This window comes from Rhinoraja longicauda, chromosome 14 (assembly GCF_053455715.1).
Source record: "Rhinoraja longicauda isolate Sanriku21f chromosome 14, sRhiLon1.1, whole genome shotgun sequence".
In the NCBI taxonomy this organism is placed as follows: domain Eukaryota; kingdom Metazoa; phylum Chordata; class Chondrichthyes; order Rajiformes; family Arhynchobatidae; genus Rhinoraja; species Rhinoraja longicauda.
Window position 1 is genome coordinate 48,561,205 of NC_135966.1, and position 25,053 is coordinate 48,586,257.

Here is a 25,053-nt window from a genome sequence, read left to right on the forward strand (position 1 = left end):
TGCTCACGGCTGTTCATCATCGATCAAGATTCAGCAAGACTGTTCCTGAGGGGAGACCATAGTCTGAGGGTGACAAGGGTTCATAGGTTTTTCAGGAAAAGCCACTATTTTCAATTCAATATGCTTTACAAAAGGTTGGGCCAAAATCTGTTATTGTGCAGAGAGCTGGATGGCTTTATCAAAGCGTCTAGTTTATCAATTTAACAATGACCTAGTTGAGTGATAGAATAGGTTTCAAGACTGAAATAGACCATTGCTACTCCTAATCCTTTAACACCTTTATAACTGAATCACTCTTACAGTTTACTATCATATAATGACAAAAAATATCCAAATTGTCCAATAATGAATATTAAACAATGAACTTGCCAAGTCAAAATCCATTCGGAAAATCATAACAACCTGATAAATTAAGCTAAACAACTTTGAATCCAGTGTATTTCTGTCATGTTCCTTAATAATTTTATGCATCACCGGAAGCAGCCTTCAAATTTGAGGTCAGTGACTTCATAATGAAGCAAAATCAAAAGGAAAGAAAAATTGGAACTCCGAGCTGGAAAGTTGCACAGTTTTTTGTATTTTTGCATTAATAAACACATCATAATCAAGTTCATTTCTACCGAATCCTCAGGCAAACTCATTAACACTGAAGTTCTTTGTTGCAGTCATACCTAGAGGCTTCCCATCTGTTGGGTAATATGTTACTTCAATTGATTAGTCTTCAGAAAGAAGACTGACTGGAATGACACCAAATCTTTTTATCAACTGTACGACTTCTTAGCACTTTAATCTAGCCTGCAGGGATTTTGTAAACTCAAGATTGGTAAATTGATTAGCCATTGTACAACACTCCCATTCTTTGGAGCTTCAGTGTTCACCAACAGTAGGACCCAATATCCTCACAAGTTGCATTGGAGTCAAGGCCAATTGGGACCTCCAAGTTAAGGAAATGGAAAGTCAGAAAGGCAATAGGGACAGTGTTACTAATGCAGCAAATTGTTGCCACCTGGGATCCACATCCTTATGAGAAAGTGGAAGCTAATTAAGTAGTAACTTTCTATAGCAAATTTTATGTGTATATTTATAATGGACAATAATGGACAATGACGGCACGGTAGCGCAGCGGTAGAGTTGCTGCTTTACAGCGAATGCAGCGCCGGAGACTCAGGTTCGATCCTGACTACGGGTGCTGCACTGTAAGGAGTTTGTACGTTCTCCCCGTGACCTACGTGGGTTTTCTCCGAGATCTTCGGTTTCCTCCCACACTCCAAAGACGTACAGGTATGTAGGTTAATTGGCTGGGTAAAATGTAAAAATTGTCCCTAGTGGGTGTAGGATAGTGTTAATGTGCGGGGATCGCTGGGCGGCACGGACTTGGTGGGCCGAAAAGGCCTGTTTCCGGCTGTATATATATGATATGATATGATATGATATGATAAGGCAACCATAAGGAGAATGACTTGCTCTTTCAAAGAGTTGGCATAAGGACAATGGGCCAAATGGCCTTAATGCCGGTTTGATCACATGACCAATATGTTGTTGACAGCTGTATCTTTTCAATACCTGGCACAGTCTCTGAGTTTGAGGGCTCACAGCCTACAGTATGTGATTGTCTGCCTGAGTTAATTCTGCATACACGTTTAATATGGGTTGGCAATGTAGCTGGAGCACTGAACCCTCACATCATCAACAGAAGTTACTGCAATGTTATCCATAGGGTGGCACAGTGGTGCAGCGGTAGAGTTGCTGCCTTACAGTGCCAGAGACCTGGGTTCCATCCTGACTACGGGTGCTGTCTGGGCAGAGTTTGTACGTTCTCCCGGTGACTGCTTGAGTTTTCTCCGGGTGCTCCGGTTTCCTCCCATTTTCCAAAGACGTGCAGGTTTATAGGTTAATTGGCTTCTGTCAATTGTCCCCAGAGTGTAAGGGTGATCGCTGGTCGGCACGGACTCGTTTGGCCGAAGGGCCTGTTTCCATGCTGTATCTCTAAATTACAACTACATTTGGTGGTTTGTACTGCTTGTCCGCTCTCAATATATGAGCAGGTTGTGGGGGAAGAAAGGGTTGTGGCTGTTCGATGTGGATAACTTTGAGGGTTTCAGAAACAAGGAACCTGATCTTATCATCGAAGCCAGACAAATGGGGATTGAAGATGGGGACCAATGCAGGTTAGTTAATCACTCAAGCTCTTTCCACAGATAAATGATATTGTGGATAACCTGTAACATAACCCCATCATTAATTTTTAAATTGACATTATTCATTATTAAAATTTAAAAAAACACAATCATATTTAAAGTTTGCTATTGATTTGGATTTATTTGCAAAAGTTCCAAACATCTTCCACCCTCTGTTTATGGAAATATTTCTGAGTTTCATCCTGAAAAGGCAGGATTAATTATCTTACCATCTCCAGAAACAGTCCCTATGTCTCCAACTTTATCAGTTCTATTAATGGAAAGTGCAATACATGACCCCTTAATAGACTAAATAGAATCTGAATCTTGCACAATATCTCAAAAGACCTTGAAAGATGCATAAGAAAATAACTGCAGATGCTGGTACAAATCGAAGGTATTTATTCACAAAATGCTGGAGTAACTAAACAGGTCAGGCAGCATCTCAGGAGAGAAGGAATGGGTGACGTTTCGGGTCGAGATCCTTCTTCAGACTGATGTCAGGGGGGCGGGACAAAGGAAGGATATAGGTGGAGACAGGAAGACAGAGGGAGATCTGGGAAGGGGGAGGGGAAGAGAGGGACAGAGGAACTATCTAAAGTTTGAGAAGTCAATGTTCATACCACTGGGCTGCAAGCTGCCCAGGCGAAATATGAGATGCTGTTCCTCCAATTTCCAGTGGGACTCACTATGGCACTGGAGGAGGCCCATGACAGAAAGGTCAGACTGGGAATGGGAGGGGGAGTTGAAGTGCTCGGCCACCGGGAGATCAGTTTGGCCAACGCGGACCGAGCGCAGGTGTTGAGTGAAGCGATCGCCGAGCCTGCGTTTAATTTCGCCGATGTAAATAAGTTGACATCTGGAGCAGCGGATGCAATAGATGCAGGAGGTGCAGGTGAACCTCTGTCTCACCTGGAAAGACTGTTTGGGTCCTTGGATGGAGTTGAGGGGGGAGCTAAAGGGACAGGTGTTGCATCTTGTGCGGTTGCAGGGGAAAGTGCCCGGGGATGGGATGGTTTGGGTAGGAAGGAACGAGTGGACCAGGGAGTTACGGAGGGAATGGTCTCTGCGGGACGCAGAAAGGGGAGGGGATGGGAAGATGCGGCCAGTAGTGGGGTCCTGTTGTAGGTGACGGAAATGTTGGCGGATGATTTGTTGGATCCGCTGGCTGGTGGGGTGGAAGGTGAGAACGAGGGGGATTCTGTCCTTGTTGCAAGTAGGGGGAGGGGGAGCAAGAGCGGAGCTGCGGGATGTAGAAGAGACCCTATGAGAGCCTCATCTATAATGGAGGAGGGGAAGCCCCGTTTCCTGAAGAATGAGGACATCTCTGACGCCCTAGTGTGAAACACCTCATCCCGGGCGCAGATGTGGCGTAGATGGAGGAATTGGGAGTAGTGGATAGACTTTTTGCAGGAGACCGGGTGGGAAGAAGTGTAGTCCAGATAGCTGTGCGAGTCAGTGGGTTTATAGTAGATGTCAGTCACTAGTCTGTCTCCTATAATGGAGATGATGAGGTCCAGAAACGGGAGGGAGATGTTGGAGATAGTCCAGGTATATTTAAGAGCAGGATGGAAATTGGAAGTGAAGTGTATGAAGTCAGTGAGTTCTGCATGGGTACAAGAGGTAGCACCAATGCAGTCGTCGATGTAGCGGAGGTAGAGTTTGGGGATGGGGCCGGTGTACGCCCGGAACAGGGATTGTTCGACGTACCCGACAAAGAGCCAGGCGTAGCTAGGGCCCATGCGAGTGCCCATAGCTACGCCTCTGGTTTGGAGGAAGTGGAAGGAGTCAAAGGAGAAGTTGTTAAGAAGTTGAAAGATGCATCTCTTTCGCAGTAATATACACATCATAATCAAGATCCTTTCTTCCGAACCCCCACAAATGTTAGACTCCGAGAAACGGGTTGTATAAATCACGTTGTACTTCCACTGATATTCCCTTCTGAAATGACGATACCCAATTCTTCTCACGGTTCTCCAATTCTGGTTCATTTGCGGGCGATTACATAGTATTCCATTTACCTCGCTGTTTATTGTCCCAAGCTTTTAGTGATGTGCACACACAAAACTCCAGAGCATCTTTATGCATCCATTACTTCACACTGTGCATCACCTCCATAGAATCATGGAATCGTACTCTATGGGTCCATGTTGGACTACTTTGCATTTCCACAGGAAGCGTCATTTTGCAGAGAGGATAGTGGGAATCTGTAAATCATGGGATGTAACATTGAGACTAATAGGAATGAGTCACTGGGAGTAAGACAAAATTATGGGATTAAAGTGTGAAGCAGTAGTGGAAATAATGAAGGAGCCTAAACTGGTTATTAGTTTATGCCTTTCCTAAATATTTCCTGAATATGTCTGATTGTGCGGCACGGTGGCACAGCAGTAGAGTTGTTGCCTTACAGCGCCAGGGACCCGGGTTCGATCCCGACTACGGGCGCTGTCTGTACAGAGTTTGTATTTTCTCCCCGTGACCTGCATGCATTTTCTCCGAGATCTTCGGTTTCCTCCCGCATTCCAAAGACGCACAGGTTTGTGGGTTAATTGGCTTGGTATAATTGTAAATTATCCCTCGTGTGTGTAGGGTAGTGTTAATGTGCAGGGGATCGCTGGTCGGTGCGGACTCAGTGGGCAGAAGGGCTTGTTTCCGTGCTGTATCTCTAAACTAGACTAAGAGTTCCGATCTGAAACGTCACCCATACTTTTTCTCCAGAGATGCTGCCTGACCTGTTGAGTTACTCCAGCACTTTGTGTCAATCGCCAAATATTTCCTCATCTCTTAACTATTAGTGCAGGTAACTAAAAATATGTTGGAGACATCTGTGAATAAAGTGCTTCAGAATTCAGGAAGATGGGTATTAACATTAATGTTTTGGGGGAAGAGCTCGTAAGATCAATCTGGTGATTCCATGCAGAAGACCAATGCACAGATTTGGAACTGTGTATAGGTAGATCTGTCAGAGGTCACTAGGGTGAAAACTATTATTTTTCACAACATAACATTGGCTCATCCTTTGTTCTGCATAATTAAAGTTCCTTCAGGATATTCTGGACGCGCTGTTCAACATCATGATGGAACATTCCGACACAGAGAAATATGACATCCTCGTCTTTGATGCTTTGGTAAGGCTCTTTTATTTTTCACTTTACAAATACAACTGGTGCAATTTCCTTGCGCGGGTCGGATTTTTCCTGTGCAGAGTAAAGAAAAATCATGAAAGGAGTGAGATGCCGATCAAGTCTGCATAGACTGCTCCTTCTGTTTCAGTGCCCATCCTTATGCTCGTCGATAAGAGTATTTCTAAGGGCATTTATGAGATTTGATCATTGCTTGCAAAGTCAGCATTTGATCCCTTCTTTTAACTGTCTTCGAGAAAGTGGAGGTTGCCCACATTTGTTGAAAGGCTCCAGGGTGCATTGGGAAGGATGCACCTCACTGGAGACCGCATGCTGAGGCAGAGATGGTGATAATTTGCCATGCGGGGGAGTTTGGAAACTGGATTGTAATTCTGTACCCAGCTGCTGCCCATGTCCTCTCGGCCGCAGGGCCTTCCATCGCCCTGTGCGGCTCGGCCGCGGGGCCTTCCATCGCCCGGCGTGGCTCGGCCGCGGGGCCTTCCATCTCCTTGCGGGGGCTGCACGAGTCGGGAGCCTCGGCAGAAGTCGATCTGTCCGTGGGAGAAGCATGGGGGAAGAGAGAAGAATTTTTGTTTTGCCTTCCATCACAGTGAGGGGGTGTCTGGAGGAATCACTGTGATGGATGTTTGTGTTAAAATTGTTTGTCTTGTGTCTTTTACTCTGTACTGTTGTGGCTGCGTGGCAAATGATTTTCGTTCAATTCATTTTGAATGACAATAAAGATCGTTCAGATTCAGATGGAGACTGCCCATTCAAAAGGGGCAAGGCAAGTTGGCCACAGTGAATCACAAATTGATGATTCTCCTCATACTCTGTGATCTGAGCATCATTGTGGATGGGAATCCAGATCTTGGAGCCAGAGCTCTAGACTTCAAGGGGCAAGTTTGACCACATTTTGCAGCGGTCACTATAAAAAAATGGAATTGTGCTAGGTTCTTCACCAATTCTATTATCGACCACTGGTAGGAAAGGCTGCCAGTGTGGAGGGAAAGTTGAAACCTTCTCTCACAAACCTTGCCGTTATTTCATGCTTAACAGTAAAATCATTGAAACTGAAGGTCAGTTAAACATTTTTAACGTTAATTTGTTCATGAGTCAGGAAAATCTTTATCTTGCTGAGCAACCTCTCGCGACAGGGCAATGCTGAAATGCTCTGTGAGTGATGTCAAAGCACCAAACCCAGGCTGTCCTTAACTAATAGCACCAGATATCAAGCAATGATAACATACCAAGGTAGTTTTGTTTTTGTGCTGTGACATTATGTGCTATTTGCTGCAGGTAAATAAATAATTATATTCAGATCACACAAATGGTGTGGGATCCTCCCGGCCTTAGAAGGCTGAGGACATTCGGCATGCCCCCCACAACTCTCACAAACTTCTACTGATGCACTCTAGAAAGCATTTTATCAAGATACATCACAGCTTGGTTCAGGAACAGCTCCATCCAAAACCGCAAGAAATTGTGGACACAGCCCAGACTATCACGCAAACCAACCTCCCTTCCATTGACTCCATTTTACCTCGCGCTGCCTCGGCAAGGCCAGCAGCATAATCAAGGACCAGCCGCACCCCGGCCACTCCCTCTTCTCCCCTCTCCCATCAGGCAAAAGGTACAGAAGTGTGAAAACGCACACCTCCAGATTCAGGGACAGTTTCTTCCCAGCTGTTATCAGGCAACTGAATCATCCCACCACAACCAGAGAGCAGTGCTGAACTACTATCTACCTCATTTGGGACCCCCGATCTATCCTTGATCGGACTTTGCTGGCTTTATCTTGCACTAAACGTTATTCCCTTATGTACCTATACACTGTAATTGGCTTGATTGTAATCATGTATTGTGTTTCTGTTGACTGAATAGCACGCAACAAAAGCTCTTCATTGTACCTCAGTACCAGTGACAATTAACTATTCTAAACTAAAGCTTGAATCTGCAATTGGTTTCTGATGCAGTTTAGTGATCTACTCAGATGAATTAAATCATGGGAACACTGCACACAGTATTCAGGGGATGCCTTACACAGTGTGACACACTCTCAGTGGCATTGTAAATAGTGACATAGGTACAAAACACTTTTCAAACGATCACACAGTTCTAAAGATTTAATACAAATAGTGACACACTCACAAAGACGCTGCAAATAATGGCAATCTCCTGAAGACTTTGAAAATAGACATTCCCCTCACAAGACGTTCTGAATAGTAACACACTTCTGTTGACTCTTTCTACATAACAGCAAACACTTGTGTGCAATTACTGATACCCTTTAGGAATCTCCTCCCCCCCCCAATACTAATAAATCCCCAAGAGTTCACCATCAATTTAATAATAATAATAATAATAATCCATTTATTTTATATAGCGCCTTATCGCATGCTCAAAGCGCTTTACAAAAACAATTAACATAGAAACAAACAGACAAACTATCCTGACGGAAAAGTGGCGAATACTCAACGCCAGCGTCCTCTCACGTCAGGGTCCGGCAGTAGACATTAAAGAGCACAAGACACACAGATAATTTTTTTTACATAAAACAGCCATCACAGTGATTGCTCTAGGCATACCCTCACTGTGATGGAAGGCAAAGTCTTATCTCCTCCTCGTTCTTCTCCCGTGGTGCCACGAGGTGATCGAGGCTCCCAACTTTTTGAAGCCCCCACTGGGCGATGGAAAGTCCCAGGGCCGAGCTGAGCCGAGCAGGCCGATGAAAGTCCTGAGCCCCCACCGGGCGATGGAAAGTCCCAGGGCCGAGCCGAGCAGGCCGATGAAAGTCCTGAGCCCCCACCGGGCGATGGAAAGTGCTGCGGCCGAGCCACGCAGGGTGATGAAGGGCCTGCGGGCGGGTTGATCGTACCTCGCGCTTCTGGGCGGTCGAAGCTGCTACGGCTGGAGCTCCCAAAAGCCGGTCGCCAGCCAGGGACCTGCGAGCTCCCGATGTTGCGGTCTGCAGGGCCCACGGCCGAAGCCTCCGAGATGGTAAGTCCAGGCCCTGCGACCGGAGTCTTCAAGGTCGATCCCAGCTGGAGGCCGCCGACTCCACGATGTTAGGCCGTAGCGCGAACGGAGATACGACACGGTAAAGGTCGCATCTCCGTTGAGGAGGAGATTTGAAAAAAGGTTTCCCCCAACCCCCCCACCACCCCCCTACATACACAGAATTAAAAATAAAACAAAACGTACATTTAACAACGACAATGACAAAAAAAACAACAAAAAAACAGAGAGACTGCCGGTGAGCCGCAGCTGCAGAACACAGCCACGCCCCTATGAGTCACGCTTCACCCCAGTGTCTGCCCACTTGGTCTCAGCTTCACGTAGAAGATGTTAGAGCTGTGAGCAGGCATCGATCGAACCTGCAGCCTGAGAGGTCTCGGTGTCGGCCTGTGTGGAGGCTTCTTGGTCTTCCCTGCAATCTCTGGCAAACTCTCAGAGAACTCCGTCAAATAGTCCAACATCCAAAGTCTCACGAGGACCCGTGCTGGCACACATTTGGCACTCTCTAACTCCAACTTCAAAGGGAGTAATAATAATAATAATAATAATGCATTACATTTATATAGCGCTTTTCATATACTCAAAGACGCTTTACAGGGATTTAGAGAACATAGGGAAGTGAATAAATAGATAAATAAATAAGTAAACGAACAGAGAAAGGAGACAGAAGGTGAGGTGACCTTCAGTGGTTGAAGGCAGTACTGAATAGGTGAGACTTCAGTGATGTTTTGAATGTGGTGAGTGTGGAGGAGTCTCTGACGGTTTGAGGTAGTGAGTTCCATAGGGTGGGAGCAGCGATGGAGAAAGCCCTGTCCCCCCAGGATCTGAGTTTGGTCCGGATGTGGGGGGATAGGAGATTGGCAGCAGCAGAGCGGAGGGTGCATGTGGGAGTGTGCCTGTGGAGGAGGTCGGTCAGGTAGGATGGGGCCAGGTTATGGAGGGCTTTGTAGGTTATGAGGAGGATTTTGTACTGGATTCTCTGGGGGATGGGGAGCCAGTGGAGTTTGTAAAGGACTGGGGTGATATGGTCACGGATCGGGGTGTGGGTGAGTAGACGGGCAGCGGAGTTTTGAATGTATTGAAGTTTACTGATGATTTTTGAGGGTGCTCCTTAGAGGAGGCTGTTGCAGTAGTCCAGACGGGAGGTGATGAAGGCGTGGATGAGGGTTTCTGCAGCTGTGGAGGAGAGGCATGGACGGAGACGGGCAATGTTTTTGAGGTGGAAGAAGGCTGTCTTTGTGATGTGTTTGATGTGTTTGTCGAAGGAGAGGGTTTGATCAAAGATGATTCCAAGATTCCGGATGTGAGGGGAGGTGGATACTGGGAGACCATCAATGTTGAGGATGAAGTTTTGGGTGGATTTGGTGAGCGTTTTGATATGATGTTTTAATATTCTTATCATGGCCTGTCATAAGGGACTTGAGTATGGTTTGCCATTAGTTGGCTGTTGCAGCAGCTTATCTAGCCACTAATGGAAGTAATCCTATTTTGTGAGATTGCTTGTGGATCCTCGAGAGTATAAATTTCTGAGAAATGCTGACATAATTTCCCACACACACCGACAAAACAATCATGCACTCCCGGGGACTCACGGAAGTGCTGATATTTTTCCTCGAGACTACCTAAACTCCTGGGGATTAGCACTCTTATGGATGAAAACAGAATTTCCTCACACCACAATGGAAATAACAGAGCAGCAAGTCGGCAGAAGGGAATCTTATACAACAAGTGACTGCACCATATAAAACAATGTACCCAATGATACACCGAGGTGGATGGAGATTATAAGAAAATAACTGCAGGTGCTGGTACAAATCGAAGGTATTTATTCACAAAATGCTGGAGTAACTCAGCAGGTCAGGCAGCATCTCAGGAGAGAAGGAATGGGTGACGTTTCGGGTCGAGACCCTTCTTCAGTCAGCAACACAGCAATGAGCTGACCACAATGTGAGACCGGTTAGAAGGTGGATAAAGATGAAGACCATGTCCTTTGCCTAACCCTTGTTAAGAGAAGTCATTTTTTTTACCAGCAGTTACTTGTAGGCCTTCCAATTCTATGTTGGATGTTCCAACACCTACGATCATCTGTGCTACAGCATTTACACAGTCATTCATTCATTTAAGTCAGCAACAAATATCACCTCGATGGTCAATGGTTCTTTGTTTTGACATATACTGAGGTACAGTGAAATTTTTCTTTTGTATACAGTTCAGCAAATTATTACCATACGGAAGTACAATCCCAGATTAAGTACAAAGTGAATAGAAACAGCCCACTGACGCCATTATTAAGAGTTGCCAGGGTTTGGCGCCATTTTCAAAGTCAAAGCTGCAGCTGGCCACAAAGGCCTGTTTGTAGCCCTCACCTCCATCAGGATCGTCCAGCGAAGCGTCATCCCTCTCCTCGCCCGGCCACCATTGGTGCTCTAGGTGGCACTTCCTACAGACGATCTTGAGGGCACTCAGAAGGCAGTGCTTTAAATGCCCATCTCCCTTACCAGTGAATTGCTGGAGAGCAGTTTGCAGATTTGATTATTATTTTCTGGTGGAACTAACTCTGAGGAAAATTCTGAGCGTTTTGGTTCACAACTCCTATGCAGAAAGATTTGTGGAAGTAGGCGCACGTTGCCTTGAGTTTGCCTGCATAACCTGACCACAGGGAATGCAAGCTATCTTCTTGAACGTGCAACGTGAGGGACTCATCTGGAATGGTGCTGTTGCTATGCAAACCCTCTGTGGTAGTAGCACCTGCCATTTCTTTAATAACACAGGTTCAAGAGTGATAAGGTGATTATAATGAGGGCTCTCAGCGGTTCCTCCCCTCCAACTGGCTCTTTTGATGCAATCCGGCAATTCAACTTAATTTGATGACCCTCGCAGAGCTGAGATTGTCTTGATCTAGAGGAAGAACAGCAAGGGATCACAATATAGTGATTATGGGACTAATAATGCAGAAACCGAAGAATAAGAGTCAAGTCCTCAGTGAGTCTAGTTATGTTCCATGTTCCGTGTGCAGTGAGATCGGGCATCGCTGCTCGCTTTGACCTTTGTGTGGCTCAGGCTCAAGATAACTCTTATCTTGAGCCAGGCGCAGCACGGTGGCGCAGCGGTAGAATTGCTGCCTTACAGCGAATGCAGCGCCGGAGACTCGGGTTCGATCCTGACTACGGGGGCCGTCTGTACGGAGTTTGTACGTTCTCCCCGTGACCTGCGTGCGTTTTCTCCAAGATCTTCGGTTTCCTCCCACACTCCAAAGACGTAGAGGTATGTAGGTTAATTGGCTGGGCAACTGTAAAAATTGTCCCGTGTGGGTGTAGGATAGTGTTAATGTGCGGGGATCGCTGGGCGGCGCAGACCCAGTGGGCCGAAGGGCCTGTTTCTGCGCTGTATCTCTAAATCTAAAATCTAAATCTAAAAATCTACCCAAACAATTTACACTTGGCCTTTTGCCTACGTTCGCCTCGTAACCCTCTACACCTTCTTTATCCATGTATGTGTCCAAGTGTCTTTTAAATGTTATTCACAAGTTCACAGGTTATAGGAGTAGAATTAGGTCATTCGGCCCATCGAGTCCACTCTGCCATTCAATCATGGCTGATCTCTGCCGCTTAATCCCATTTTCCTGCCTTCTCCCCAGAACCCTTGAAGCCTGTTCCAATCAAGTATTGACTGTATCATATCATATCATATCATATATCTACAGCCGGAAACAGGCCTTTTCGGCCCTCCAAGTCCGTGCCGCCCAGTGATCCCCGTACATTAACACTATCCTACACCCACTAGGGACAATTTTTACATTTTACCCAGCCAATTAACCTACATACCTGTACGTCTTTGGAGTGTGGGAGGAAACCGAAGATCTCGGAGAAAACCCACGCAGGTCACGGGGAGAACGTACAAACTCCTTACAGTGCAGCACCCGTAGTCAGGATCGAACCTGTGTCTCCGGCGCTGCATTCGCTGTAAAGCAGCAACTCTACCGCTGCGCTACCGTGCCTCAAGTACCTCCTCTGGCAGCTCATTCCATATGCCCGTCACCCTCTGAGTGGAAATGTTGCCCCTTGGGTTCCTATTAAATCTTTCCCATCTCATTTTAAACCTATCTCCTCTGGTTCTTGACTCCCCCACTCTGGGTAAACAATTCTTATCTGGTTAACTCTTGTCTGGCGAATCAATTCTGAATGGACAGTAACAGTCAGTCAAGCTGTTACTCCCACAATGCACAGGTAAATAACAATGAATAATTAAGAAAGACACAATCAGAAATGGTTCTCCCAAGTTCTTCACTATCCCAGTTTGGACATGAACAAATGGTCCAACTTTGCCAGAGGGTTGGAACTTTGGTATTTCCTGCCCCATGATTGCCATGGAGGGGTCATTAGTGCAAAACTGTAGCACTTCAAGGAGTAACATGAACAACATCTACTCCGATAATATGATAAGGCATTTAAGGATGTGCTCACAGACCTTGTCTATGTGTGTGAGATCGTGGACCTAGGACTTAGCAACCCACCCACCCACCCCTTTGATCTGTGTTTTCACACCTTACCCTTCAATATCTCTGGAGTCCCTCTGCCCTGACTCTCTGTTTGAAGAAGGGTCCTGACACGAAACATCACCCATTCCTTCTCTCCAGAGATGCTGCCTGACCCACTGAGCTACTCCAGCATTTTGTGTCTATCTTTGGTGTAAACCAGCACCTGCAGTTCCACCTTCCACACCCGCTCCCAATTCTGCTTCCGCCACTGGATCCTCAACTTTGTGACCCATGGACCCTCATCAGTGAAAATAGGCAACAAAACATCTTCCACTATAACTCTTAATGCTGGTGGCCCACAAGGATGCGTTCTCAGCGCCTGACTCTACTCCTTGTGCACTCATGACGATGTGCCACATTCTGTTCTCGCTCGGTTTACAAGTTTGCAGGTGACGCCATCAGCAGTGAGCCAGACCTTGACCAATGACAAGATGATGTAAACGAAGGAGAAAGCTTGGTAACATGGGGTCAACACAACAACTTCCCCCTCGCTCTCAGCAAGACAAAAGAGCTAGATATTGACTCCAGCAAGCTAAGGTGGTGTACATGCCCAAGTCTGCATCAACAGTGGCAACATGGAGTTGGTGGAGAGCTTCAAGTTCATCGGCGTAAATATCACCAACAATCTGTCCCGACCCAGTGGCCAAGAAGCAATGGCCAAGAAAGCGCACCATTGCCTCTACTTCCTCAGAAGACAGGAAGTTCAGCATGTCTTCAACAACTCCTACCAACGTTTATTGATGCACCATAGAAAGCATCTGTTTTTCCGCATCACAGCTTGGTTTGGCTACTGCTGCAAAAATTGCAGATAGTTGTAGATGTAGCCCAGTCCATTATACGGAACCCCTCCACTTGCTCCCCATTCTCCTCCACCCCGACTGTCTCCATCGACACTTCGTGCAGTAGTTCCAATGTCTTTCTCTAACTTAGCACCAGTGAAACATGCTGGTCAAATGAAACAAAGCAAACTCTACAAGAGAACTTAGACGAAACAAAAGCTCTTATTTGCAGTATTTCGGCAGACCCTGTCACCTGTGCTGTTGACGGTATTATTATTATTTTTGTTTTCACAGATATACATAATAGGGCTGATTGCAGACAGGAAATTCCAGCATTTCAATGCTGTTCTGGAAGCCTACATCAAGCAACATTTCAGCGCCACCTTGGCTTATAGGTGAGTCCCATTGCTACGCCCTTGCGTTCTCTTAGATAGTCCTATACTGTTGCAAGATCAAAAGGTGACAAAGCGTAGCCTATGGTTAGAGTAACCTGATGTATTTGCCTTCCGGCAATCGAGCACTAACAATAAAAGCCAATCATGTAGAATGTACAGTTATGGTCACTGTGAGAAGACAAGTATCTCATATTTTCTTCAGCGGCAGATTTAGGAATAAGTTTCGATATGGGAATTCCAATGAAAGGCAATAAAAATATAATGGTCACTAATAAGGGCAGTGATGGATTCAAGGGAAACATCTTTACCTCAGAGCGCTGGAAGGCATAACTTACTTTCGTTTGGACTAATTGCAACAAATTGCAATGATGCTTTGAAGGAAATGTTTAATAGGGGGAATAAAGTTTAATGGACAGGTTTATGTTTGAATGGGAGATTGCTGATGGAGAACATCAACATTATCATTGACTCATTGGTCGCTTGGACCAATTAACCAATTTCTGTGTTGTTTCACATGATCCCACTGACGAGCAGCAGGCCTTAATCTCACCACCATTACTGATTTCATCACTTCTGGCTGCCTGCCTTCCACAGCCTCCAACCTTATCGTTTCCCAGCCCCGCACAGACCGTTTTTACCTTCTCCCCAAAATCCACAAACACAACTGCCCTGGCAGACCCATTGTTTCTGCCTGCTCCTGTCCCACGTAAATGATTTCCACCTACCTCTACTCCATCCTATCCCCCCTGGTCCAATCTCTCCCGACCTATGTCCAAGATACCCCACATGCCCTCCGTCTCTTTAATGACTTCCGCTTTCTGAGCTCCCACTCCCTCATCTTTACTGTGGACGTTCATTCACTCCACACCTCCATCCCCCACCAGGACGGCCTTAAAGCCCTCCATTTCTTCCTCGACCGCAGAACCATCCAATTTCCCTCCACTAACACTCTACTCCGCCTAGTGGAGCTGGTCCTCACCCTCAACAACTTTTCCTTCAACTCCTCCCACTTCCTCCAAGTCCAAGGCGTAGCTATGGGCACCCGCATGGGTCCAAGCTATGCCTACATCTTTGTCGGGTACGTTGAACAATCCCTGTTCCAAGCATACACTGGCCCTATCCCCAAACTCTACCTCTGTTACACTGATGACTGCATCGGTGCTGCCTTCTGCACAACTCATGGACTTCATCAACTTCACCACCAATTTCCATCCTGCACTCAAATTTACTTGAACCATCTCCGACACCTCCCTCCCCTTTCTTGATCTCACAGTCTCCATCACAGGAAATAGACTATTGACTGACGTCTGTTACAAACCCACTGGCTCCCACAACTATCTCGACTACATTTCTTCCCACCCTGCTTCCTGCAAAGCCTCTATCCCCTACTCCCAATTCCTCCGTCTACGTCGCATCTGCACCCAAGATGAGGTGTTCCACACTAGGACATCTGAGATGTCTTCATTCTTTAGGGAATGGGAGTTCCCCTCTCCCATCATAGATGAGGACAGCACTCGTGTGTCCTCGGTACCCTGCAGCTCTGCCCTTGCTCCCCCTCCCCCTAGTCCTTACCTTCCACCCCATCAGCCGTCGGATACAACACATAAACCTCCAAAATTTCCGCCACCTCCAACGGTATTCCACCACTAGCTCCATTTTCCCCATCTCCACCAATTTCTGTCTTCCGCAACTCCCTGATTAACGCATCCTTTCCCACCCAAACCACCCCCTCCCCAGGTACCTTCCCCTGCAACCGCAGGAGATGCAAAACCTTTCGCTATACCTCCACCCTCGACTCTGTCCAGCAGTTCTTTCAGGTTAGGCAGAGGTTCACTTGCACCTCCTCCAACCTCATCTACTGTATCCGTTGTTCAAGATGTGGACTCTTGTATATCGACGAGACCAAAAACTGACTGGGCGATCGTTTCGTTGAACACCTTCACTCAGCCCACCTGAACCTACCTGATCTCCTGGTTGCTAAACACTTTAACTCTCCTTCTCATTCCTACACAGACTTTTCTGTCCTCGGTCTCCTCCATTGTCAGAGTGAGGCTAACACAAATTGGAGGAACAGCATCTCATATTTCGCTTGGGCAGCTTACAGCCCAGTGGTATAAATTCTGATTTCTCTCACTTCAGGTAGCCCCGGCATTCCCTCTCTCTCTATCCCTCCCCCACCCAAGTCACACTAGCTTCTCATTTTCACCCTACAAACAGCTAACAATGGCCTGTTTCCTTTATCATCGTTACTTTTTTGCATATCTTTCATTCATTGTGCTGTACCTCTCCACATCACTATCTATATCTCTTGTTTCCTTATCCCTAACCAGTCTGAAGAAGGGTCTCGACTCGAAACATCACCCATTCCTTCTCTCCAGAGATGCTGCCTGTCCTGCTGAGTTACTCCAGAATTTTGTGTCTATCTTCTGTGTTGTTCATTCTGTATTATTCTGTATGATTAAAGTTGCTTGTGCTGTGAAATTGTCTCCTAAAACAACTGGTTTGCATCCCCTTCACCCTCTCTGTCGAAAGCCACAGTTAATTTTGGGATACTTTATTCCATTCTGAGGATACCTCTCTGTGACTTGATCGGGTGATCAATTTTCATGTATGTCATCCTGTGTCAACCAGCTGGAGCTGCAGAGAAATTTCTTCTGTTCTCTTGGATGTCTGGAATTCTCTGCCTTTTGAATGATTGGACAGTGTTGAGAGGAACAGTCCTATTATCGTGCAAGGTGAAGGCCAGGTCATTTTATTTATTTAAGACGGAGACAGATAAATATTTGAAAGATTGAAGGTTCTGGGGAACTGGCACAGAGAAGCATAGACCAGCCATGATCATATTGAATGATTGGAGAGTTTTGAGGGGCATGGGCCTGTTTTCTTGTGTCTTTGGATTTATACATAGGTAAAGGCAATTTCCAAAATGGCCAACCCGAATGATTGGCATCCAGAGAGAAACGTCCTAAAGGGAGAAAATTGGAAACAGCGATCAAAAAAGAAAGTGCACATTTGAGATAATCAGAGTGCAAGCATCATGATGATGGCTGGGCAGACTTCCAAATGTTACACCAGAAACACAAAAGTGACAATATCTTCTTTTTCGTCTCAAGCGTTTGTCCACCCGCCTGCAAATCAAAGCCCCCCTCACTTGTATCCACCTATCACTTGCCAGGCTTTGTCCTACCTTCAACTTTCCAACTTTCTCTCCCCTACTACAAACAGTCAAATGAAGGGTCCCGCTTAGAAACATTGCCTCTCCGTGAGCTTCAGAGATGTTGCCTGACCCGCTGAGTTGCATCTGGAGTTAGTTATTTTGTTTAGAGATACAGCGCGGAAACGGGCCCTTCGGCCCAGCCAGTCCATGCTGACCAGCAATCCCCGCACATTAACATTATCTTACACACACCAGGGACAATTTACACAAACATCAAGCCAATTAACCTACAAACCTGCACGCCTTTGGAGTGTGGGAGGAAACCGGAGCACGTGGAGAAAACCCACTCGGTCACAGGGAGAACGTACAAACTCCGCACAAACAGCACCTGTAGTCAGGATCGAGCCCGGGTCTCTGGCGCTGTGAGGCAGCAACTCTACCGCTGCACCACCGTGATGCCCAATTATTGTCCTGTATCATAGGTTTGCATAATCAATTTAGATAGTACTTTGGGCTTGGTTTTCTTGGTTGAGCTCATATCCCAGTGTTATAGCACAAGTACTTTGTGTTTTAATTGTAATTAATCCAGCACTTTGTGCTTCTCTGCCCATTAATTTTGGCTATCAATGTTTCATTGAGAATTTAGCCTGAGTGGATAGATGGCAACCAAAATCAGAGGGGCTACTTAGGCCCAACCTTGCATCTGTCCACATCTGGTGCACTGCATCCTCAATATTGCCATTAGCACAAATGTTGTAGAGTCATATAGTTTTACAGCATGGAAACAGGCCCTTTGACCCAATTAATCCATGATGACCAAGAGGCCCCATCTAAAATAATCTCATTTACCTACATTTGCCCCATATCCTTCTACACTTGTTTTAAATCCATGTACGGGTCCAAGTGACTTTTAAATGTTGTTATTATTGTACCTGCTTCAAGTACTTCCTCTGGCAGCTTATTCCATATAACCTTCACCCACTGAGTGGAATACAGTACAATACAATACAATACAATACAATACAATACAACACAATACAATACAATACAATACAATACAATACAATACAATACAATACAATACAATACAATACAATACAATACAATACAATACAATACAATACAATACAATACAATACAATACAATACAATACAATACAATACAATACAACACAATACAATACAATACAATACAATACAACACAACACAACACAATACAATACAATACAATACAATACAATACAATACAATACAATACAATACAATACAATACAATACAATACAATACAATATATCTTTATTGTCATTGTACAAGGGTACAACGAGATTGGGAATGCACCTCCCATACGATGCAATAAATTAATTAGCTAGTCAGTATTAATTTAAACAACCCAATGAAACAAATTAGAACAGTTTTAAAACAGAATAAAGTGCAAGTAGATCTGTGCCGGTTCACTGTGCGATGTGACCATCCGGCTCAGCAGGACCGGTTCATAGCAGCTATGGCCCTGGGGATGAAGCTGTTCCTGAGTCTGGAGGTGCGGACGTAGAAGGCCTTGTATTATCTGCCCGATGGTAGAAGTTCGAACAGACTGTTGCAGGGGTGTGAAGAGTCTTTGTGGATGCTGGTGGCTTTTCTGAGGCATCGTGTGTTGTAGATGCCCTCCAAGGCTGGTAGCTGTGTTCCGATGGTCCTCTGAGCTCTATGGACTACCCGCTGAAGAGCTTTCCTCTCTGCCTCCGTGCAGCTGAGGGACCACACAGGGATGCCATGTGTTAGGATGCTCTCTATGGTGCAGCGGTAGAATGTCGTCAGCAGCTGTTGGGGTAGACCAGACTTTTTCAGTGTTCTTAGGTAGAACAGTCGTTGCTGTGCCTTCTTGACCAGCGCAGCCGTGTTAGTGGACCATGTTAGGTCCTCCAAAATGTGAGTGCACAGAAACTTGAAGCTGGACTCTCTCTCCACACTGTCCCCATTAATAAAGATCGGGGCGTATTCCCCGTTGTGTGACCTACGGAAGTTGATGATCAGCTCCTTGGTCATGGTGGTGTTTAGGGACAGGTTGTTAACTGAGCACCATTCCACCAGGTTCTGCACCTTCGCTCTGTAGTTTGTTTCATCACCGTTGGTGATCAGCCCGATCACCGTTGTGTCGTCTGCCCCTCAGGTTCCTTTTAAAATGTTTCCTTCTCACCGTAAAACTATCTCCTCTGATTCTTGCTGCCCCCACCCTGGGTAAAAAAAACTCTCTGTATTCACCCGCTCAATTCCCCTCATGATGTTAGCGTGAGCGATAACGTTCAAATAAGGTGAGATCAATATGACTAATCCAGATTGTCCTTACGGGAATTAATAAGAAGTGAGATTGAATGGCAGTGAAATAGATCATTAAAGGAAGGAGAGGTAAATGGTTGATGTCGCAGGAAAAACAAAGAGTTGGAGCCATGGATTGGGGAGATTTATTTGGGGATCTGCAAAATAAACACTGGCAGCATCAACTGACAGGAGAACGATTGGGGTAAATAGTTGTGAGGACTGGAGGCAGAAGATAAGATTACAAAGGCTGAATAGCATTTAGGGGAAGGAATAGACAGAGGAAAGAGTCTCACAGCTCACCAAACTGCTCGCCATTCAATCAGATCATGTTTGATCTTATAACTCACGTCAGCTTTCTGGCATCGGCCTATATTCGTCAATGCCCTTGGTTTTCAGAAGTCTATTGATTTCAGCATGGAGAATATGAACATACACCTCGCTCAGGGGCAGAGACCAAAGCAATTCCTACTCATCTCAGCCCTAAATGGACAACCTGTTTTCAGTCAGAAGAATCTTTCTACATCAGCTCTACCATATCAGAAATTTTAAAATAAAAAAGTACATCTCTGAAAGTTATGAATTTAATATTATTTTTGTTCCTTTGCAAAATGCTGTTTATTTTCTCCCTTCAATAGATGTGAAGGTATTGTGCATGGTACCATGTAGGTTAGAGTTGTGCTTCGGCTTTTCAGTATTTTTCTGAAATTAGGGGGCTTGGGGTGGGTTTAGTTTTGATTGCTTTCGAGGTAATAATATTTTGTCATCGTTCTGCATTAATCAGTAAAACAACTCTACATGAAACATTTGTGCAGTTCAAAGATTCCCAAACTGTTTCTGTTCCTGGCGCAAAGTTGATTATAGACACTTCTTTCATCTGGAACTTGGTGTCTTATGTTATTAAGATCAGGTGCTGAGTTAATAATTGCTGTATTCATCGAAGGAAATTGGATCATGCAGGACTTTGAGTTTGCTTTACAGTGACCTGTTATAAATTCATCAATGCCAAGGGTACCTTTTGGAGTTCAGTGAAATCATTTGTTTCTTTAAATAATCTGTAGCAATTTTTAAATGGACGTCGATTCCTGTGTGTATAATAATTGGACCCAGGAGTATAATCGTGAAATTCTAATGTGATTGGATTCAATGGCCTCATTCAAACCTTTCGCAAATCTTCTACCTGTCTGAAAGTAGGCTTATTAGAGGCTGGGCAAGCCAATGTTCAGTTAAATTAAAACCTACTTTGTTACAAAGGAGAGCACAATAGTAAGTAATAATCAGAGTCACCAAGTTCAGAAAGTACAAAATAATCAGACAATGGTACAAAGTAAAGAGTATGCCATGCTACCTTACATTGCACAGAATATTCATTCTGCATCCAGCCTTGTAGGCTGATTTATTTTTAATATTTTAATTTTTCAATATTTTTTCATATTCTTAATATTCTTTCACTGCCTGGAACAAAAAGTGAACTGATGGAGGAACTTAGCAAGCCAGATAGCATCTGTGGAGGGAAAGGAATGGTTGACGTTATAAGGTTGAGGACTTGCATCAGTTCTGATGTAGGGTCTTGACCCAAAATATCAACCAATCCTTTCCCCCACTGATGCTGCCTAACATTTAATGCTGTTTGAAGAAGAGTCTCGACCCAAAACGTCACCCATTCCTTCTCTCCAGAGATGCCGCCTGTCCCGCTGAGTTACTCCAGCATTTTGTGTCCATCTTTGATGTAAACCAGCATCTGCAGTTCCTTCTTTAACATCTAACATGCTGAATTCCTCCAGCATCTGCGGTTTCATCAACCACTGCCCTGACTGTGACATCCTTTTGCTGACTGTCTGACATCTTTTTAAAGCCTCATTTACAGTGAAGGAGAATTGAAGAGTTTATCCATTCCATGTTAAGGGTCATATTTTGGTTACTAGTAAACCCAGCAATTTGCTTATTGTTTAAGGCAGAGAGAAATGATTCTCCATTTAAACCGTTTCTCACATCTCAAAAGAATGTTTTTTTTTCCTTAAGTTCCTTTTGAAACCCATCTGCCCCATCTCCTTGGCCAACCCAAGCTAAATAAAGCTGGAAAAGGGTCAAAAACAAAGAAACATCACAAATGTTTCTAAATTCGAGATCACGCATTTGTGTTGTTCATGAAGACCTATTGGCCTGCTCGTCATGTAAAGTTCTCAAACGGTGCTCGAGTTTCCAAAGAAATGTATGTTGAATCTTTACCTTTGAAGAATTTCCTATGTTTGCCCAACATTTCACTTTTTATGCATTGGAAATGTGCTCAGTTCACAGATTAATCAGCCTTAAATTCCCCCCTGTCTGCACACTGTATTTCTTATTTCACCAAAGCCACTTCCAATTCTTGCGTTTTGAGATCTGAAAGCTTAAGAGTCCTCTGTCTTTCACACAATGGTCAGAATTGTAGCTCGTCTTTGCGGCTTGTTTTAGGGCTCTAATGCCTTAGTTTGTCTCAGTAACTGGAGATGAGCACTCTCTGAAGGTGTGTTCTACTTTTACCTTGTACTGGAAGGCTTCCACCCAACATACAACCTCCATTTCTCTGTGCCATTTCTAGTTCAGCAACAGCACTTTTGCTCCTCAGTCAAGGGCTGGTAGATTCAATTCATTTTGAGAGTCTTGCACATGAATAGTAAGCAGTACTGTGGGATTTCTGTAACATTGAATATCCTGTCCTGAGGAAGCATTTTAAAAGGAAGGATGCTCTCCCCTCCCACACTCTCCCCTCCCATAAGATCTTGGGGCACAATTAATAAAATTATCTTTGGTGCTTCTTTCTCAATCAACAACTCTTAAAACACACATTCTGGTTTTAATCTCACTTTTTGTGGCATTCCTTTTTGCGGGTAAATGGACTTTTTCATTTCTCATAAAGGATTTAATTGTTCATTGGGTATGTTGATTGTCATAAGCACACTTCATATAAGGCAGTATTTTATTTTCTTCAGTAAGTGCTGCTTTTCAGTTTCTAGAGACTAACCCTCCAAATTATCTTAAAGTTCTTTCAATATATCAGTAGGAAAATAACTGCAGATGCTGGTACAAATCGAAAGTATCACAAAAATGCTGGAGTAACTCAGCGGGTCAGGCAGCATCTCTGGAGAGAAGGAATGGGTGATGTTTCGGATCGAGACCTTTCTTCAGACTGATGTCAGGTGGAGCGGGACAAAGAAAGTATATAGGTGAAGACAGGAAGACATAGAAACATAGAAAATAGGTGCAGGAGTAGGCCATTCGGCCCTTCAAGCCTGCACCGCCATTCAATATGATCATGGCTGATCATCCAACTCAGTATCCCGTACCTGCCTTCTCTCCAGAGGCAGTGGGAGAACTGGGAAGGGGGAGAGGAAGGGAGGGACAGAGGAGCTATCTAAAGTTAATCAGTAGATATATCAGTAGATATTTCAACATAAGTTATATTTTGAAATATTTCACTGTTCCATGTGCATTTAACTAAGTCGTTCATTCATTACTTTGTTCCATTGATATCATTCCAGAAAATTGATGAGGGTCTTGAAGAACTACCTTGATATATGTTGTGAAGGCAAGCAGTGTGAACCAATCCTACGAACGTTAAAAGCGCTGGAGTATATCTTTAAGTTCATTGTGAGGTCGCGCTCATTATTTGCACAGTAAGTTCCAGATCTTGATTTAATTCATTTATTAAATAATTACTTCATTTTTCATAACCTTAATCAGTCTGTTTAATGAAAAAAAAATTTCCAGCTTAATTTTTAATTTTGAAAAAGAACCGCAATTTTCCAGTATTTCAAAAGAGTAAAGTGGCGCTGCGGTAGAGTTGCTGCCTTACAGCGCTTACAGCGCCAGAGACCCGGGTTCCATCCCGACTACTGGTGCTGTCTGTACGAAGTGTGTACATTCTCCCTGTGACCTGCGTGGGTTTTATCCAAGATCTTAGCTGTCCTCCCACACTCCAAAGACGTACAGGTTTGTGGGTTAATTTGCTTGGTATCATTTAAAATTTGTCCCTCGTGTGTGTAGGATAGTGTTAGTGTGCAGGGATCACTGGTCGGCGTGGACTCGGTGGGACGAAGGGGCTGTTTCCACGCTGTATCTCTAAACTAAACTAAACTTTAGTTATCAGCCAGTTAAAATAGCACTGCCATGTGATGGGACAATTTAGAAGGATGCATGGGCGTTCAAATGGAAAGCTACAGTGAATCCCAATACAAAGAGACGAGAAAAAGACCGCTGGAACAAACAATAGCTAGATCAGTTATTTATTGCCCTCAGCAATGGATAACAAAATTTTAAATAATGAACAAACGAGTGTGCCTTTCCTACCATGTTTACTGACACTTTATGTAGAGCAGCTGGTAGACCTGGTACTTTACAGGGCGGCACGGTGGCGCAGCGGTAGAGTTGCTGCCTTACAGTGAATGCAGCGCCGGAGACTCAGGTTCGATCCTGACTATGGGCGCTGTCTGTACGGAGTTTGTACGCTCTCCCCATGACCAGCGTGGGTTTTCTCCGAAATCTTCCGTTTCCTCCCACACTCCAAAGACGTACAGGAATGTAGGTTAATTGGCTTGGCAAAATGTAAAAATTGTCCCTAGTGTGTGTAGGATAGTGTTAGTGTGCGGGGATCGCTGGGCGGCGCGGACCCGGTCGGCCGAAGGGCCAGTTTCTACGGTTTGTGTGGTCTGTGTGGGTTTCGTCTGGGTGCTCTGATTTTCTTCCACATCCCAGGGACATGCAGGTTGCTAGGCTAAGTGGCATCCATGAATTATCTGTAATATTGCAGGTTGATGGTTGAATCTGGGGGGGGGAGGGTGTGAGAGGTGACAGAAATGCGGGGAGATAAACGTAATTAATGTAGGATTAGTGTAAATGAGTGGGCAGTGGGCAAGTGTTATAGACCTGCACGGGAAGGTAGACGCTCCTACCCCCACGAGTCTCGGGCAGATGAGGCTCGTCTCCGGGGAAGGCAGTCCATCGAGGAGAGGGAAAACTCAGATCTAAAACCTCCACTGCCTTGTGGCCATGTCCAGTCATGGAAAAGGCTCCAGGAGTAAACCTCAAGAAACATCCGGAGTCGGAGTCCCTGAGGCAGTTCTACAACCTCGTTCTGGCAGCTCCTACAATGGCGCTGGTGCCAAACTGTAATGGCCCTGCTGTTCCTGGCGGGACTGTCGTATGTTGAAAGACTGGAGCGACTAGGCTTGTATACACTGGAATTTAGAAGGATGAGAGGAGATCTTATCGAAACGTATACGATTATTAAGGGGTTGGACACGTTAGAGGCAGGAAACATGTTCTCAATGTTGGGGGAGTCCAGAACCAGGGGCCACAGTTTAAGAATAAGGGGTAGGCCATTTAGAACGGAGATGAGGAAAAACTTTTCCAGTCAGAGAGTTGTGAATCTGTGGAATTCTCTGCCTCAGAAGGCAGTGGAGGCCAATTCTCTGAATGCATTCAAGAGAGAGCTAGATAGAGCTCTTAAGGATAGCGGAGTCAGGGGGTATGGGGAGAAGGCAGGAATGGGGTACTGATTGAGAATGATCAGCC

At 45.0% G+C, this 25,053-nt stretch overlaps 1 protein-coding gene across 1 annotated transcript in view; it reads left to right on the forward strand.

Annotated features, from left to right (window-relative positions):
* The window catches only part of LOC144600250 (dedicator of cytokinesis protein 2-like), a 706,150-nt gene that overhangs the window by 172,874 nt on the left and 508,223 nt on the right, over positions 1 to 25,053 (forward strand). Inside the window, exons 20-22 of the mRNA XM_078411810.1 lie at positions 5,216 to 5,305; positions 13,928 to 14,028; positions 23,022 to 23,156. Of these exons, the coding sequence (XP_078267936.1) occupies positions 5,216 to 5,305; positions 13,928 to 14,028; positions 23,022 to 23,156 (326 nt within the window). The remainder of the gene's footprint in view (positions 1 to 5,215; positions 5,306 to 13,927; positions 14,029 to 23,021; positions 23,157 to 25,053) is intronic.